This window comes from Cervus elaphus, chromosome 15 (assembly GCF_910594005.1).
Source record: "Cervus elaphus chromosome 15, mCerEla1.1, whole genome shotgun sequence".
In the NCBI taxonomy this organism is placed as follows: Eukaryota; Metazoa; Chordata; class Mammalia; order Artiodactyla; family Cervidae; genus Cervus; species Cervus elaphus.
The window spans coordinates 54200129-54214583 of NC_057829.1; the positions used below are offsets into that span (position 1 = coordinate 54200129).

The 14455-nt window shown below is 39.2% G+C and overlaps 1 protein-coding gene across 3 annotated transcripts in view; it reads left to right on the forward strand.

Annotated features, from left to right (window-relative positions):
* Nucleotides 1-14455, forward strand: part of FAS (Fas cell surface death receptor) — a 44431-nt gene that overhangs the window by 12892 nt on the left and 17084 nt on the right. For 2 of the 3 annotated variants that reach the window (XM_043927006.1, XM_043927004.1), the window contains exons 2-6: nt 779-941; nt 8370-8507; nt 9784-9892; nt 12745-12800; nt 12954-13043. In XM_043927006.1, coding sequence (XP_043782941.1) covers nt 779-941; nt 8370-8507; nt 9784-9892; nt 12745-12800; nt 12954-13043 — 556 coding nt within the window. The remainder of the gene's footprint in view (nt 1-778; nt 942-8369; nt 8508-9783; nt 9893-12744; nt 12801-12953; nt 13044-14455) is intronic. The other variant, XM_043927005.1, reaches the window with a different exon arrangement.

A 14455-nucleotide genomic window follows, 5' to 3' on the forward strand; every position in this document is an offset into this window, starting at 1 on the left:
TGTCTGAGCCATCTATTAGTGCTGGTTAACCAGGAAGGATTTCATCAGCAGTGAAGATTCTGTCACTATGTATAAAAAAGGAAGAAATAGAACATGCTGTAAGCTAAGTACCAGGTTTGGGAGAAATTACCACTTTTTATCCTCACAGCCCTTCAAACAGAAAGTACTATTGTCCCTTACAGATCAGGACATTGAGGATCACTGAGGTTATCTAACTTGCCCAAAGTCAATGTCGACAGCAGAGCTACGATTCAAACCACAACTGTATTTAAATTTCATGTTTTTCCCAGTCTGCTATGTTGTCCCTTGCTGGAACTTTATGATAATGCAACAATAAAAATCATAATCATATTGCTTACCAGACACCTATTTGTGGTGTGTCTGGAATTGTGCTAAGAGCTTTAAATGCATTATTTTATTTATCACACCAAACCTGTGAAGAAGAGATTATTTCCACCTTACAGATAACAGAACAGAGACTTGGAAAAATTAAGTGACTTTTCCCTCAATCATGTGGCTGGTAAGTGGGAGCCATGACTTTTGAGGCAGGAGCTACCATCGGTGATGCTGTTTTTCTGGGGTGGTTTGGAGAACCTGAGGTTTGGACTGTTAGGCGGTTGACCTGCTCCTTTTTTGGAGATGGGTCAGTGGAAGGATGGAGCCTATGTCGATCTGTGTGCAGCAAATAAACACAGCCATTTGGGGTGAGTTAACATCTTTTTGCCAAGTTGCTTAGTTCAAAAGTCAGTAGAATTCTCTTCATGCTTTTTTTCTACAGATATTTATCTCTGTTGCTGGACCATTGTCTAAAGGTGAAAAGGCCCAAGTGGCTGGTATCGACTCTGAGGTGCTGAAATTGACTAAGAATATTACTGAAGTGAGTTCCTGCCCAGAAGGCCTACATCGTGAGCACCAGTTTTGTTGTCTGCCTTGTCCGCCTGGTATGTTATACACACGCAAACAAAAAAATCCAGTAATCAGAGTGAAAATCAGGGTGAGGAGTAGCATGTAGTAATACTGAAGAGTGTTTTTACAGCATTTAGTTCTCCTGCATTATGGCATGACTGAGAAGAAAAAACACTATGACATTATTTTCCCAAGACTAGCTTAACTTTTACATTTATTTACTTTTTAATTGAAGGATAATTGCTTTACAGAATTTTGTTGTTTTCTGCCAAACATCAACATGAATCAGCCATAGGTGTACATATGTCCCCTCCCTCTTGAATCTCCTCCCCATCCCACCCTTCTAGCTTGTCACAGAGCCCCTGTTTGAGTTTCTTGAGATACACAGCAAATTCCTGTTGGCTATCTATTTTATATGGTAATGTAAGTTTCCATGTTACTCTCCCCATATATCTCACCTTCTCCCCCCTCTCCTCACGTCCATAAATCTATTCTCTATGTCTGTTTCTCCATTGCTGTCTTGCTAATAAATTCATCAGTACCATCTTTCTAGATTCCATATATATGCATTAGTATATGATATTTATCTTTCTCTTTTTGACTTACTTCACTCTGTATAATAGGCTCTAGGTTCATCCACCTCATTAGAACTGACTCAAATGTGTTCCTTTTTATGACTGAGTAATATTTCATTGTGTATATGTACCACAACTTCTTCATTCATTCATCTGTTGATGGGCATCTAGGTTGCTTCCATGTTCTAGCTATCGTAAATAGTGCTGCAATGAACATTGGGGTACATGTGTCTTTTTCAATTTTGGTTTCCTCAGGGTATATGCCTAGGAGTGGGACTGCTGGGTCATATGGTGGTTTTATTCCTCCAAGACTAGCTTATTTTATCTTTGTCACACTAGTTTGATGTGAGCATGAGTAAATATAATTTGTAAATGACATGTACCTCAGAAGTGAGAGGATTTATTTGTTTAGCTCCATTTTTCAATACCCAAAAAAGACTAATTTGTGGATATTAAAACTGACCACATCAGAACTGGTTAGAATGTATCATAATAATTGTGGAGCTCTAAAAGCAAGAAACTTCTACACTTAAGAGATATGTCTCAACACTTCCCTTCAATCAGAAAGTCTCTAAGAAAAATGTTTGTCCTAGCACTGAAGCCTGCAAAATGCATTTGCATTTTGCAACCGAATAACTAGATGAGCTAGAAAAGCAATGGATAAAAACCAACCATTTTTTAAAATCAGTATTTTTGAAATGAAAACCCAATTTCAGATCGGAAATCCTCTGAACACTAGCAAATTAAAAGCTAAGCGAAATGCAATTGTGCAGACTTTTATTTTCAACACGGAGTAGAGTTGACTACTATGTTATACAGACAAGCATTTCCCAGCTGCATCATGAAGGAAGACAGGAAGATAAAGGAAAACAGCACATGGGCATATGCAATAGATTAATAGAACCATAAAGGATGGTAATAGGTTTCATGTTTGGCTTTCCAGGCCTCCAGTACTTAAGCTGCTAAACAGATGTGGGCCCTGTTTATGAAGATTCTAACCGTCTTACTTGGCCTTCTCTCCAGGTTTTAACAACCCTTATGGAAAATCTGTCATAATCCAACCCATTTATATTTAGTCTTCTCCAAATGAGAATAAAGAATGGCTTCCTGGCTTTTTGTAATCTGCTGGTAAAGAATCTGCCTGCAATGCGGGATACCTGGGTTTGATCCCTGGTTTGGAAAGATCCCCTGGAAAGGAGAAGGAAATGGCAACCCACTCCAGTACTCTTGACTGGAAAATCCCATGGACAGAGGAGCCTGGTAGGCTACAGTCCATGGGGTCGCAAAGAGTTGGACACGACTGAGCGACTTCACGGTCACTCACAAACACCATCTACTTGTCTTATGAAGTGAGATCTTTACTCATATTTTTAAACCCTAAAATGCAAATTAAAATGAAGATAATATGCTTTGCATATCAAGCTGTTAAGGACTTTTGTTTGCTTGCTTTTTTTGTTTTGCTTTGTTTTATTTTCATTTTCAAAGTGATCTCAGTCCTAGTGAGATCCTAGTGAGTCCTAGTGAGAATCCTAGAGTCCTAGTGAGATTTCTTTTTAAGAAAGAAATTCTGATATGTGGGTCAAAAATTTGAAAATCTACTGATACTCTAATAGATTTGTAGAAAAATGTCTTATGAAAATAGTTAAAAAATAAAAGAAATATATACATAACATTTCACTGTGATACCCAGTGATGTGAGATTAAGTAAATTTTATTCAAAGATTGGAAGACTCTGTATCAATCAAAATCATGTCTTCTGATATATTTCTGATATAAACCTCAATGTATATAAATTTCCTTAAGAGATTTCTAACTGATCTGCTGGCTGGCTGAACTGATTCTCTCTGCTCCATCTCTAAAACATCCTGGACGGTGTTCAATATGTACTAAAAATCTTCCCACTTCTATTCCTTTTTGAAAAAAAATTTAAGCTTATCAATATCCAAATTGTTTCCAAAAATTTTTGCAATAGTAATATATAATTTAACATTACATAAATCAGTAAACAAATACACAGAAAAAACATTTAATTTTTGTGAAAATTATTTTTAATGCTTTGGAGAACTTCAGTAAAATTGAGTTACTAAAAAAATTATTAATGAATTAGGTGGAGGCAAAATACATGGGAAAAATAACGAAACTATGAAAGCCTTTCATACAGATTATTGAAGTCTTTAACTTTTCTTTCCATCAAAAAGAAAGGAAGAAGGAGAAAGAAAAAAGAAATTATAAGTGATACATTTTGGATGTGACTTAAGTGAGAAAGAAGCTGGAATTCTAATAACTTGTTTCTATATCACAAGAGTGGCAAATAATTATACAGGTATACTTTATAAACTGAATTATTTGTAGTAATTTTTCTGTGATCCCCTATGTGAACTGACATTTTTTTAATAAAAAAAGTCCTTATCACATCACCATATCCAATAAGAAGGATTCTATGGTACACTGCATACATTGCATATATGTGTTTATATATATATATATATACACACACACACATATACACATAGGTATGTATTTACTCACATGTATATATGTGTGTATTTATATGTGTAGGAATGCACCAAAATAATATCTCAGAGTGGTTGATATATAGGTGCTTTTTACACTTTCCTAAAATTTATACAGTGAGCATATGTAGTAGTATACTCAGAAACAAATATATTTTAAAATATCATTTTCAAGATAACAACTTCTTTTTTAATATTTTGATAAATTTAGGTTTTATACATTGGAAGAAAGAAAGAACTTGTGATATTATATCCCTGTCATGCCATAAGCATTCTGCAAGGTAATTCATTAAAGAGGTCAGTCCATTTAGAAAGCAGTATAATTCTACTAGCAAGCAATTAAAGTTGTACTTTGACTTGGTTTTCTTAAACATACTGCTGCAATGATATAGAACCCTAATACCCTGTATTTAAATTTGGTTCTGAGTTTCCACAATTTATTTTTTTCTATTGACATATCATTGCCTTTGTTTACTAAAGTATTGTATATGTTTAAATTTCATGACTTGTTTATGTATTGAGTAGTATTTTGTTTTATCAAAAGGAATGCTGTGAAAAGAAATTATTAAGAAAGTCATGTTCCTAGGAAAGATGGTATACATAATTTTTGCTGTTCATGCGAATAGGGCAAATTAAACTTTAAAGTGCATACCAGCTATCTTCAGGAAACATCCTGGAAGATATTACTGGACACTTTACTAACATCCCATTGGCCAGAATTTAGTTACATGGCTATGCAAAGGAGGCTGGGAGATGTAGTCTTGACTCAGGACAGCCATGTCTCCTAGTAAATACTCTCTTCTTATGAGAGAAGGAAAAATGGATATTAGGTAAATCAGGGATCTCTGCAACATTGATTGGTCTTTTACAAAGTTCTAAATTAAGAAAAATGTAAAGACATTGTAATGTGTTGAACTGTGTAGTAATCACCATTTGCAGTTAGGTTTTTGGTACCTATAGTGGGCATACCGAGTAAATAGTCCCCCAGTAAAGCGATCCCAGGAAGGCAAACAAGGAAGCTTTGACTTCAGAGAGAGAGTTATGGGACAGTGTTAAGAAGGAAAAGGAAAGCAAGTGAAGAATCATGCTCTGGTACATACATTTTCCAGTGCAGCAGATAAGCCACTGGGACTGTGAAATGAAGGCAGAGAAATAGGACAGATCCCCTGACCTGTTTTATCAGAGCCCCTGAAAAGTTTTGTCGTATTAATAGTTTGTAATATGATAGCTGACATCTTTACCAAGCAGATATTAAATTGTGTTTCAGTTTAAGTTCGGGCATCAGACACTGCTTTCAAATCCTCCGTCTGACGCTTACAGGATGATCAGCGTATTTGGGTTTGCCCAAGACTTCCCCAATTTTAGCTCTAAAAGTCTCACATCCTAAGCAAACAGGGATGATTGGTCCTCCTAGCTATTTACAAGCTTCCTGTCCTTGGGCAAGATACTTGATTTCTTTGAGTCTGGTTCTTTAACTGTAAAATGGAAGTAATAATAGTTCTGACCTTTTGTGGATTATTGTGAACAATAAATGGAATGTGTTAATAGTGTGTAGCAGAGTGCTTGGCTCAATAAGTGTTAATATTATTATTTATTGTTACCATTGTAAGAATTATAACAGGTTCATGTACATTTGAATGGGTTCATTTGAATGGATCTGATGAGTTCATGTACATTTTACCTGCATTCTTCTGAATAGAACTACATGCTATATTGGAATAAGTGAAACTGAGAGTTTGTGATGGTCCTATAACATATTGCTCATGAATGACAATGAGCTACTGTAACTGAGGAATTTTCTTTTAAAATTTAACATAAATCTCAAATGTTCCTTCTCTCACTTTCTCTGTATACTAATCCACTAATCTTTTGTTGTTGCTGCCATGGAATCTGAAATGAGAATATTTTCTGAACAGTTATGTAGAGTAATTGTCTGAAATGTTACAATAAATTAGAGTAGCACTGTCATATATACATCCTGGTTCTGGGCCCTAGCTTGAAAGAGCTGAAATCACCTAATGGAATTTTAAGTCGACAGACAAGCCAGCAACTGAGACAATCCCACCTGTACTTCAAATGGCTCCCCTGTTCTCATCTAGAGCCTGTCTACTCCAAGTATGCTTTATAAGCCAGCAAAATCCACATTACCCAGGAGTTTGTTAGAAATGCAGAATGTCAGGCTCTGCCCCAGACCTACTCAATCAGACCAATGCCAAAACCCTCACTTAGAGATTCTGATTTAATTGCTCTGAGATGAGACCTGAGTGAGACAGTGAGTGAAAATCGCTCAGTGGTGTCCAACTCTTTGCAACCCCAGGGACTGTAGCCCACCAGGCTCTTCTGTCCATGGGATTCTCCAGGCAATAATACTGGAGTGGGTTGCCGTTTTCTCCACCAGGGGATCTTCCTGAGCCTGGGATTGAACCTGTGTCTCTTGCATCTCCTGCACTGGGAGGCGGATCCTTATGTATACATAAAGCTGATTTGCTTTGTTATATAGAAGAAACTAACACAACATTGTAAAGCAATTATACTCCAATAATAAATTTTTTTAAAAAACTAAGAAAAAGACAAATAATGCTATGAAGTTATAAAGAAAGTCATATACCTGAGAAAAACAGAATAAATTATTTTTGCCGTTCATACGAGGGGGGCAGATTAGATTTTGCCTATTCTTTTTATTTAGTGATAACAAGTTTAGTCACTACTTAGGCTTTTCTCTTAAACTTCCCTTTATATTTTCTCTTTCATCTTTCTCTGTTCCCTTGCTATTCCCCTTTAATTTTCTCTTCTTTCACTGTTCCTTTGCTATAACCTAACTTCCCCCACAGCAATTATCACCACTTGCCATCTGTATTTATTTGTGCGTGGCCTGCTTCTACCTTGAAAATGTGAAGTCTTTGGAGACCAAGGACTTGTCTTCCAAGGGTATCTCCAGCTCCTAGAAAGTGCCTGGCACACAATAGGTACTAATAAACACTTCTTAAGGAAATGAATTTTCCAGAAGACAGTGTTGTATGAAAAAGAAAGTGAAAGTCGCTCAGTTGTGTCCAACTCTGTGACCCCATGAACTATACAGTTCCTGGAATTCTCCAGGCCAGAATACTGGAGTGGGTAGCCTTTCCCTGCTCCAGGGGATCTTCCCAACCCAGGAATCAAACCAGGGTCTCCCGCATTGCAGGCAAACCAGAGTCTCCCACATTGCAGGCAGATTCTTTACCAACTGAGCTATCAGGGAAGGCCATTGTTGTATAATACTTACTAATAGCAATCCAATGATTCATTTTATTTTTAAAGTAAAGGAAAGCAAACATGAATATGATTTAAAATGTTGTGTATTAAGATAGCAAACCTGGTAATAAACTTCATTCCTACACATCATAACAAACTATGTCACTTAGTGGCAAAGGAATAGAAAGAAAGAGGAGTGAAAAGGAAACTGTGAGCACTTACTGGGCAGGTTCCTTGCAGTTCTTTTAGCTGTGCAAGTGAAGTGTGATTATCTCCATCACATGCATGAAGAAATTCGGTTCAGAGAGATTAAGCAGCTTGTTAGAGATATTATTGCTGTTAAAAATTTAACCAGTCTTTAGAACTCCAAGTGTTCTTTTCCTGAAACAATACTATTCTTGCCAGGATTTGTGGACTTTGGAAAGTCAAATGAGAAGTCAGAGCAAGGAGAATTGGGTCATCTCAGTGGCCAGTGGCAGTCATCTCTTAATAAGAATATATACTTAGCAACCTTGTTCCCTCCTCCCCACAAAGCTGGTAAAGGCATCTCTTCCAGTGCTTTTGGTCATTCTGACCTCTTTTTCATATGTTCCTATTGCTAATCATCCTATAGATGTAGGCATAGGAACTTCCCTGATGGGCCAGTGGTTAGAAATCTGCCAATGCAAGGGACGTGAGTTCGATCCCTGGTCCAGGAAGATTCCACATGCTGTTGGGCAGCTAAGCCCATGTGCCACAACTACTGAAGCCTGAGTGCCCTAGAGCCTGTGCTTTACTGCAAGAGAAGCCACCGCAGTGAGAGGCCTGCACACCACAACTCGAGAGTAGCACCTCCTCGCTGCAACTAGAGAAAGCCCGTGTGCAGCAGCGAAGATCCAGCACAGCCAAAAATCAATCAGTCAATCAATAAAAATTTTTTAAAAATGAAGTAGGCATAGCTCTCAGTAACTCTTTTAGCTTTTGTCTTGGGAGAAATTCTGTCTCTTGATATGATTTTTCAACAACCTTCTCCACTAATATATTTATATTTCATTAGCTTAGACCTTCCACTCCTGTTTCAGCAGTGTTTTATTATCATCCCTGCAGACTTCCCTTGCTGTTGCATGACCACCTAAACACTTGCTCCATTTTTTCCCACGGGCAGGCAAACGGAAAACCAGTGATTGCAAACACGACGGAGGTATACCAGAATGTGTGTTCTGCTCAGAGGGGAACGAGTACACAGACACGAGCCATCATTCTGACAAATGCATAAGATGTAGTGCCTGTGATGAAGAACACGGTAAGTGTCTTAAAAAAACATTCAAAAGGGACAAATCATGGTACTGCAAGTAGCACCATGTATAATACAGTCAGAAACTGGGACCTAAGCTGGTGCTATGTCAGCATACAGGAGGGAGAGGGTGGGGCTGATGGGGATGAAGCAGGATCAGGTACTGAGTGAATGACTGGTCTAGACATTTATGGGTCAAGTCTAGGCAGTTCTTCCAGATGTAAGAGAATGACTAAATGTAAGCATGGTGAACAGGACCCGTCAGCTCTAATCAGAATTGCAGAGACTTTTTTCCCTGCCTTGATTTATGCTTGTAAAATGGCTTTTGTTCTTAGCCAGAAAGAGCTCTGAAGCCTGCAGATACAAGGACAGGGAAACCCAAGAGGTGGGTGGACTGCTCCCCCTTTTTCTGAGGATCTGGCTTGTCCTGATAATTACTGTCAAGGACCTGAATTTTCATGGATATTCCAGTCTATCTTGAGGGTTCAGATTAAAATAAAGCAGAAGTACTCCCCGTTTTGTTAGACATCAAGAACTCTCTGGACATAAAGCTTTTCTTGCCCCTGTTCAGTCTCTAAAGCACTGTTTCTCAACCCTGACTGTATAGTAGAATCAAACAGGAAGCTATGAAAATTGCCAACATTTAGGTCCAATTTCAAGGGCTTCCTAGTGGCTCATATGGTAAAGAATTTGCCTGCAGTTCAGGAGACTCAGGTTCGATCCCTGGGCTGGGAAGATTCCCTGGAGAAAAGAATGGCTACGCACTACAGTATTGTTGCCTGGAGAATTCCTTGGACAGAGGAGCCTGGCAGGCTACAGTCCATGGGGTCACAAAGAGTTGGACACCACTGAGTGACTTTCACTCTCTCACTCAGGTCCCATCTCAGAGTAATTAAATCAGAATCTCCAAGTAAGGGTTTTGGCACTGGTCTGATTGAGTAGGTCTGGGGCAGGGCCTGACATTCTGCATTGCTAACAAGCTCCTGGGTGATGCTGATGTTACTGATCTATAAGCCATACTTTGAGTAGCCAGACTCTAGATGAGAACAGGGGAGCCATTTTAAGTACAGGTGGGATTGTCTAGGTTGATGGAATGTCTGTCTGCTTAAAACACTGCTAGATGATTTCAGCTCTTTCAACCTGGGGTTATCTATTTAGCATTTAAACACTAGTTACGTTACTAAAGGTTTAATAGTTTGACTGCTGATGTCAGCGCTGGATCTCAAAAACCCATGCTGCTCCTGCCCATCCTTTTCATTGTTCATTCATCAAATTGGTTTTCTAGGGCTAGAAGTGGAACAAAACTGTACCCGGACCCAGAATACTAAGTGCAGATGCAAATCAAACTTTTTTTGTAACAGTTCTCCGTGCGAACACTGTAACCCTTGTACCACGTAAGTTTTAGTCTTTCTCTGGTTAAAACAGTAGGCATATCTTGAGAGAAAATGATCTCCTGAAAGGGAAGCAACACTGGCTGAGAGTGAAGAATTTGGGTTTTAATCTTGCTTTGCCTCCAAGAAACTAGATAACCATTTTTTCCCCCAAACATCCTGTGTCTAAATATTTATTGAACACCTCCTGCGTGCTTGATTCTGTGCTGGCTGCTCAAGCCATTGATGTATGCAGACACATGCCTGGTCTTGAAGATCTAAGGCTAGAGGCAGAGAGTGTCAAGGAAGATGATGGTTATTATATTCAGACCATATGATAAGACTTGTGCTTCAGATTTTGAGTTATATAGGAAAACCTTTCAACTCTGGGGGATGGGTAAAGATATGACACATGGCTTGAGTCTTGAAAAAAGGAAGGAAAGACATTTACCTGGTATATATAGAGAGAAAGGACATTTCAGGCAGGGGAACAGCAACTGCAACCAGGCAAATGGAAGCTCTGGAGAACAAAGGACCTGGCTGGAGTTTAGGAAAGACTGAGAAGGAACCAGGTCAGATCATGAAGGACCTGTCTTTCATGCTAAAGTGCTTGATTTTAACCCAAGGATAGGACACCTGATTCTAGGTTTCACTTTTCTTCCGATTAATCAGGTCATTTTGAACAGATCACTTAACCTCTCTGCACTTTGGTTTCCACACTCATTTTGTTGTTGTTCAGTCGCTAAGTCATGTCCAACTGTTTGTGACCCCATGGACTGCAGCATGCCAGGCTTCCCTGTCCTTTACTATCCCCCAGAGTTTGTTCAAACTCATGTCCATTGAATTGATGATACCATCCAACCATCTCATCCTCTGTCACCCTTTTCTCCTCCTGCCCTCAATGTTTCCCAGCATCAGGGTCTTTTCCAGTGAGCTGGCTGTTTGCATCAGGTGGCCAAACTATTAGAGCTTCATTTTCAGTATCAGTCCTTCCAATGAATATTCAGGGTTGATTTCCTTTAGGATTGACTGGTTTGATCTCTTTGCTGTCCAAGGGACTCCCAAGAGTCTTATCTAGCACCAGAGCTCAAAAGCATCAATTCTTTGGTACTCATCCTTCTTTATGGTCCAACTCTCACATCCATACATAACTAGTGGAAAAACCATAGCTTTGACTATGTGGTCCTTTGTCAGCAAAGTATTGTCTCTGCTTTTTAATACATTGTCTAGTTTTGTCATAGCTTTTCTTCCAAGGAGCAAGTGTCTTTTAATTTCATGGCTGCAGTCACCATCCACAATGATTTTGTGGCCCAAGAAAATAAAGTCTGTCACTTTCCATTTTTTTCCCCATCTATTTGCCATGAAGTGATGGGACTGGATTCCATGATCATAGTTTTTTGAATGTGGATGCAAATAATACTCACTTGTCTTATCAACATCTTTTCTGTGACAATCAGATTGGGTAATATGTGCTGTAAAAATTTGTCAAAGCTCACCTAGTTAGGGAATGGGCAGAGCCAGGTTATAATTCAGATAATTTGTCAGTATTTGGCTGTCTGAAGAAAATCCTACAGGGACTTCTTGAGTGCCCTAATCACTAGTTGATATAAAAAAGGAGGCCTTTAGGGGCTAGCTAGGTAGACTCCATAAGCAGCAGCCTGGACAGTGGGCTATTGTCTGAGCATTTTATTGCTCCATGACTGTTTTGAAACTGCTTTTGGCAATTTATGATTTTAAGTTTATTAGCTAATTAAACTTTATTTTTATGTCTATTCTTTTTTCTCACATGTTGATATTTTAATGCCTTTGTTTTTTCCTCAAGGTATTTTTAACCCATAGTCATTCTTTAGGATATTTTTCATCCAAACACCCAAATTATGTTACGAATTTGCACCAAGTAGATGCTAAAAGAAACTAAGATCGTGTCATCCAATCTCATTAGGCATGCATGCTTAGTCGCTCAGTCATGTCTGTGTCTTTGCGACCTCATGGACTGTAGCCCACCAGACTTCTCTGTCCATGGGTTTCTCCAGGCAAGAACACTGGAGTGGGTTGCCATTTCCTTCTCCAATCTGGTCCTGTCACTTCATGGCAAATAGATGGGGAAAAAATGGAAACAGTGACAGACTTTATTTTCTTGGACTCCAAAAATCACTGTGGATGGTGACTGTAGCCATGAAATTAAAAGACACTTGCTCCTTGGAAGAAAAGCTATGACAAACCTAGACAGTGTTTTAAAAAACAGAGACATTACTTTGCTGGCAAAGGACCATATAGTCAAAGCTATGGTTTTTCCATTAGTTATGTATGGATGTGAGAGTTGGACCATAAAGAAGGCTGGGTGCCGAAGAATTGATGCTTTCGAACTGTGGTGTTGGAGAAGACTCTTGAGAGTCCCTTGGACAGCAGGGAGATCAAACCAGTCAGTCCTAAAGGAAATCAACCCTGAATATTCATTGGAAGGACTGATGCTGAAGCTGAATCTCTGATACTTCGACTGCCTGATGTGAAGAGCCAACTCATTGCAAAAGACCCTGATGCTGGGAAAGATTGATTGCAGGAGGAGACAGGGATGACAGAGGATTAGATGGTTGGTTGGCATCACCGAATCAATGGACATGAGTTTGAGCAAACTCTGGGAGATGGTGAAGGACAGGGAAGCCTAGCGTGCTGCAGTCTATGAGGTCGCAAAGAGTTGGACACGACCGAGTGACTGTACAACAACAACAGAAAGCTAATCTAGAAATATTTGAGGGAATATGTTTGCCCGAGATGCAAAAATGGATAAAATGTCCCTGGATTTACAGTATGTTATTGAAAATGATCAAGGACTCAGTCCATCAGACTTTTTTAATTCCCTCTATATTTTTTTCTAGGTGTGAACATGGAATCATTGAGAAATGCTCACCAACTAGCAACACCAAATGCAAAGGTTATTATTTCTTTTTATGATTATACTCTTCTTTCTCCCAAACTCACTGTAAAATATGAAGAAAAGGCAATCCATTTTGATTCTATGAGTACTTTGTTTTCATCTTTTTTTTTTAAATCTTAAGAAGTATGTACTTTCATATACCATGTACAATGTTCCTATCTACAGGATCCAGATCTCACTCAAACAGTTTATGGGCCCTGCTGATCCTCCTCATCCCAATAGTTCTAATAATATACAAAGGTAAGCTCTTACTTCATTCAAATGGCAGGTTGAAGTGACTTGGGAAGTCATTGTTCACAAGAATTCCCTTCTGTCTTTTACTTGTAAGAAAGCTCCTACCAGGTAGCAACTCTGGTATAGAGTTAAATTCCTACTTCTAAATGCACCCCTGAGAGCTGATAAGAATAGATGATATTATCCTTCAGCTACTGTTTTTGAGCAACCATTCTGGGGCACTGATTGAGTATTCCCATCCTCCCCACGAACAAGGGTATTTTCATTTAGACAGCAGCCAAGTTGGCCAAGAATTGGAAGTAGTCCTTCACTCTACATTGAGATAATCCCCTGTATAAAGAGAACTCCAAGAGCAAAGGGATTGCAGCAGACACTTGAGAAATTCATCCCTCTCTGTGCCTCTTCTCCCTTGTCCAGACCCCATGTTTTTTAATTATTTAACCACTTTAACCTTAAAGACTGTGGCATACCTTTTATGCAAGAGTTACTTAGTAAAATCATCAGGTAAACCAAAATTTGGAATACTTGTAATTGTACTCTGGGCTTCTCAGGTGGCTCAGTGGTAAAGAATTTGTTTGCCAATGCAGAAAACACAGGTTCGATCCCTGGGTCAGGAAGATTGCCTGGAGAAGGAAATGGCAACCCGCTCTGGTATTCTTGCCTGGGAAACCCCCATAGACAGAGGAGCCTGGTGGGCTACAGTCCATGGGGTCACAAGAGTCGGACACAACTTAGCGACTAAAGCAACAGCAATAATTATTCTAACTCCCATTAGATCATTCATACAACACATAGCAGAGCCAACTTTTGCACTGATACATCCAATTTTTCTTTTCTGTTGGAACAAACCACTGTTTCTCCAGGTCAACTGAAGATAAAAAAATTATCTTGCCTTGAGAGGTTGTTCAGCTGAAAATATAAACTCAATGTTTAAACACGTTAAATGCCACTTCATGGCAAACCGATGTCAACTTTCTGTAGCCTATGGCTTCTCTGCCCTGCTGTAGCCATGTTACCCAGCTTCAAGCCAGCGAGACGGAGTGGTGATGGCCACACAATAAGGCAAAAGCCAGCTTCAGGCTAGGCCAGTGTGTGGTAACTGGATGGCTCCATTAAGATGTGGCATATCAGGACATTCCAGATGGTCCAGTGGTTAAGATTTCATCTTCCAGTGCATGGGGCATGGGGTGTAGGTTCGATCCCTGGTTGGGGAGCTAAGAGCCTACATGCCTTATGGCCAGAAAACCAAAACGTAAAATGGAAGCAATATTGTAACAAATTCAGTGTGTTTGTTAGTTGCTCAGTCGTGACCCAGCTCTTTGTGACCCTAATGGACCGTAGCTTGCTGGGCTCTTCTGTCCATGGAATTCTCCAGGCAAGAATACTGGAGTGGGTTGCCATTCTCTTCTCCAGGGGAT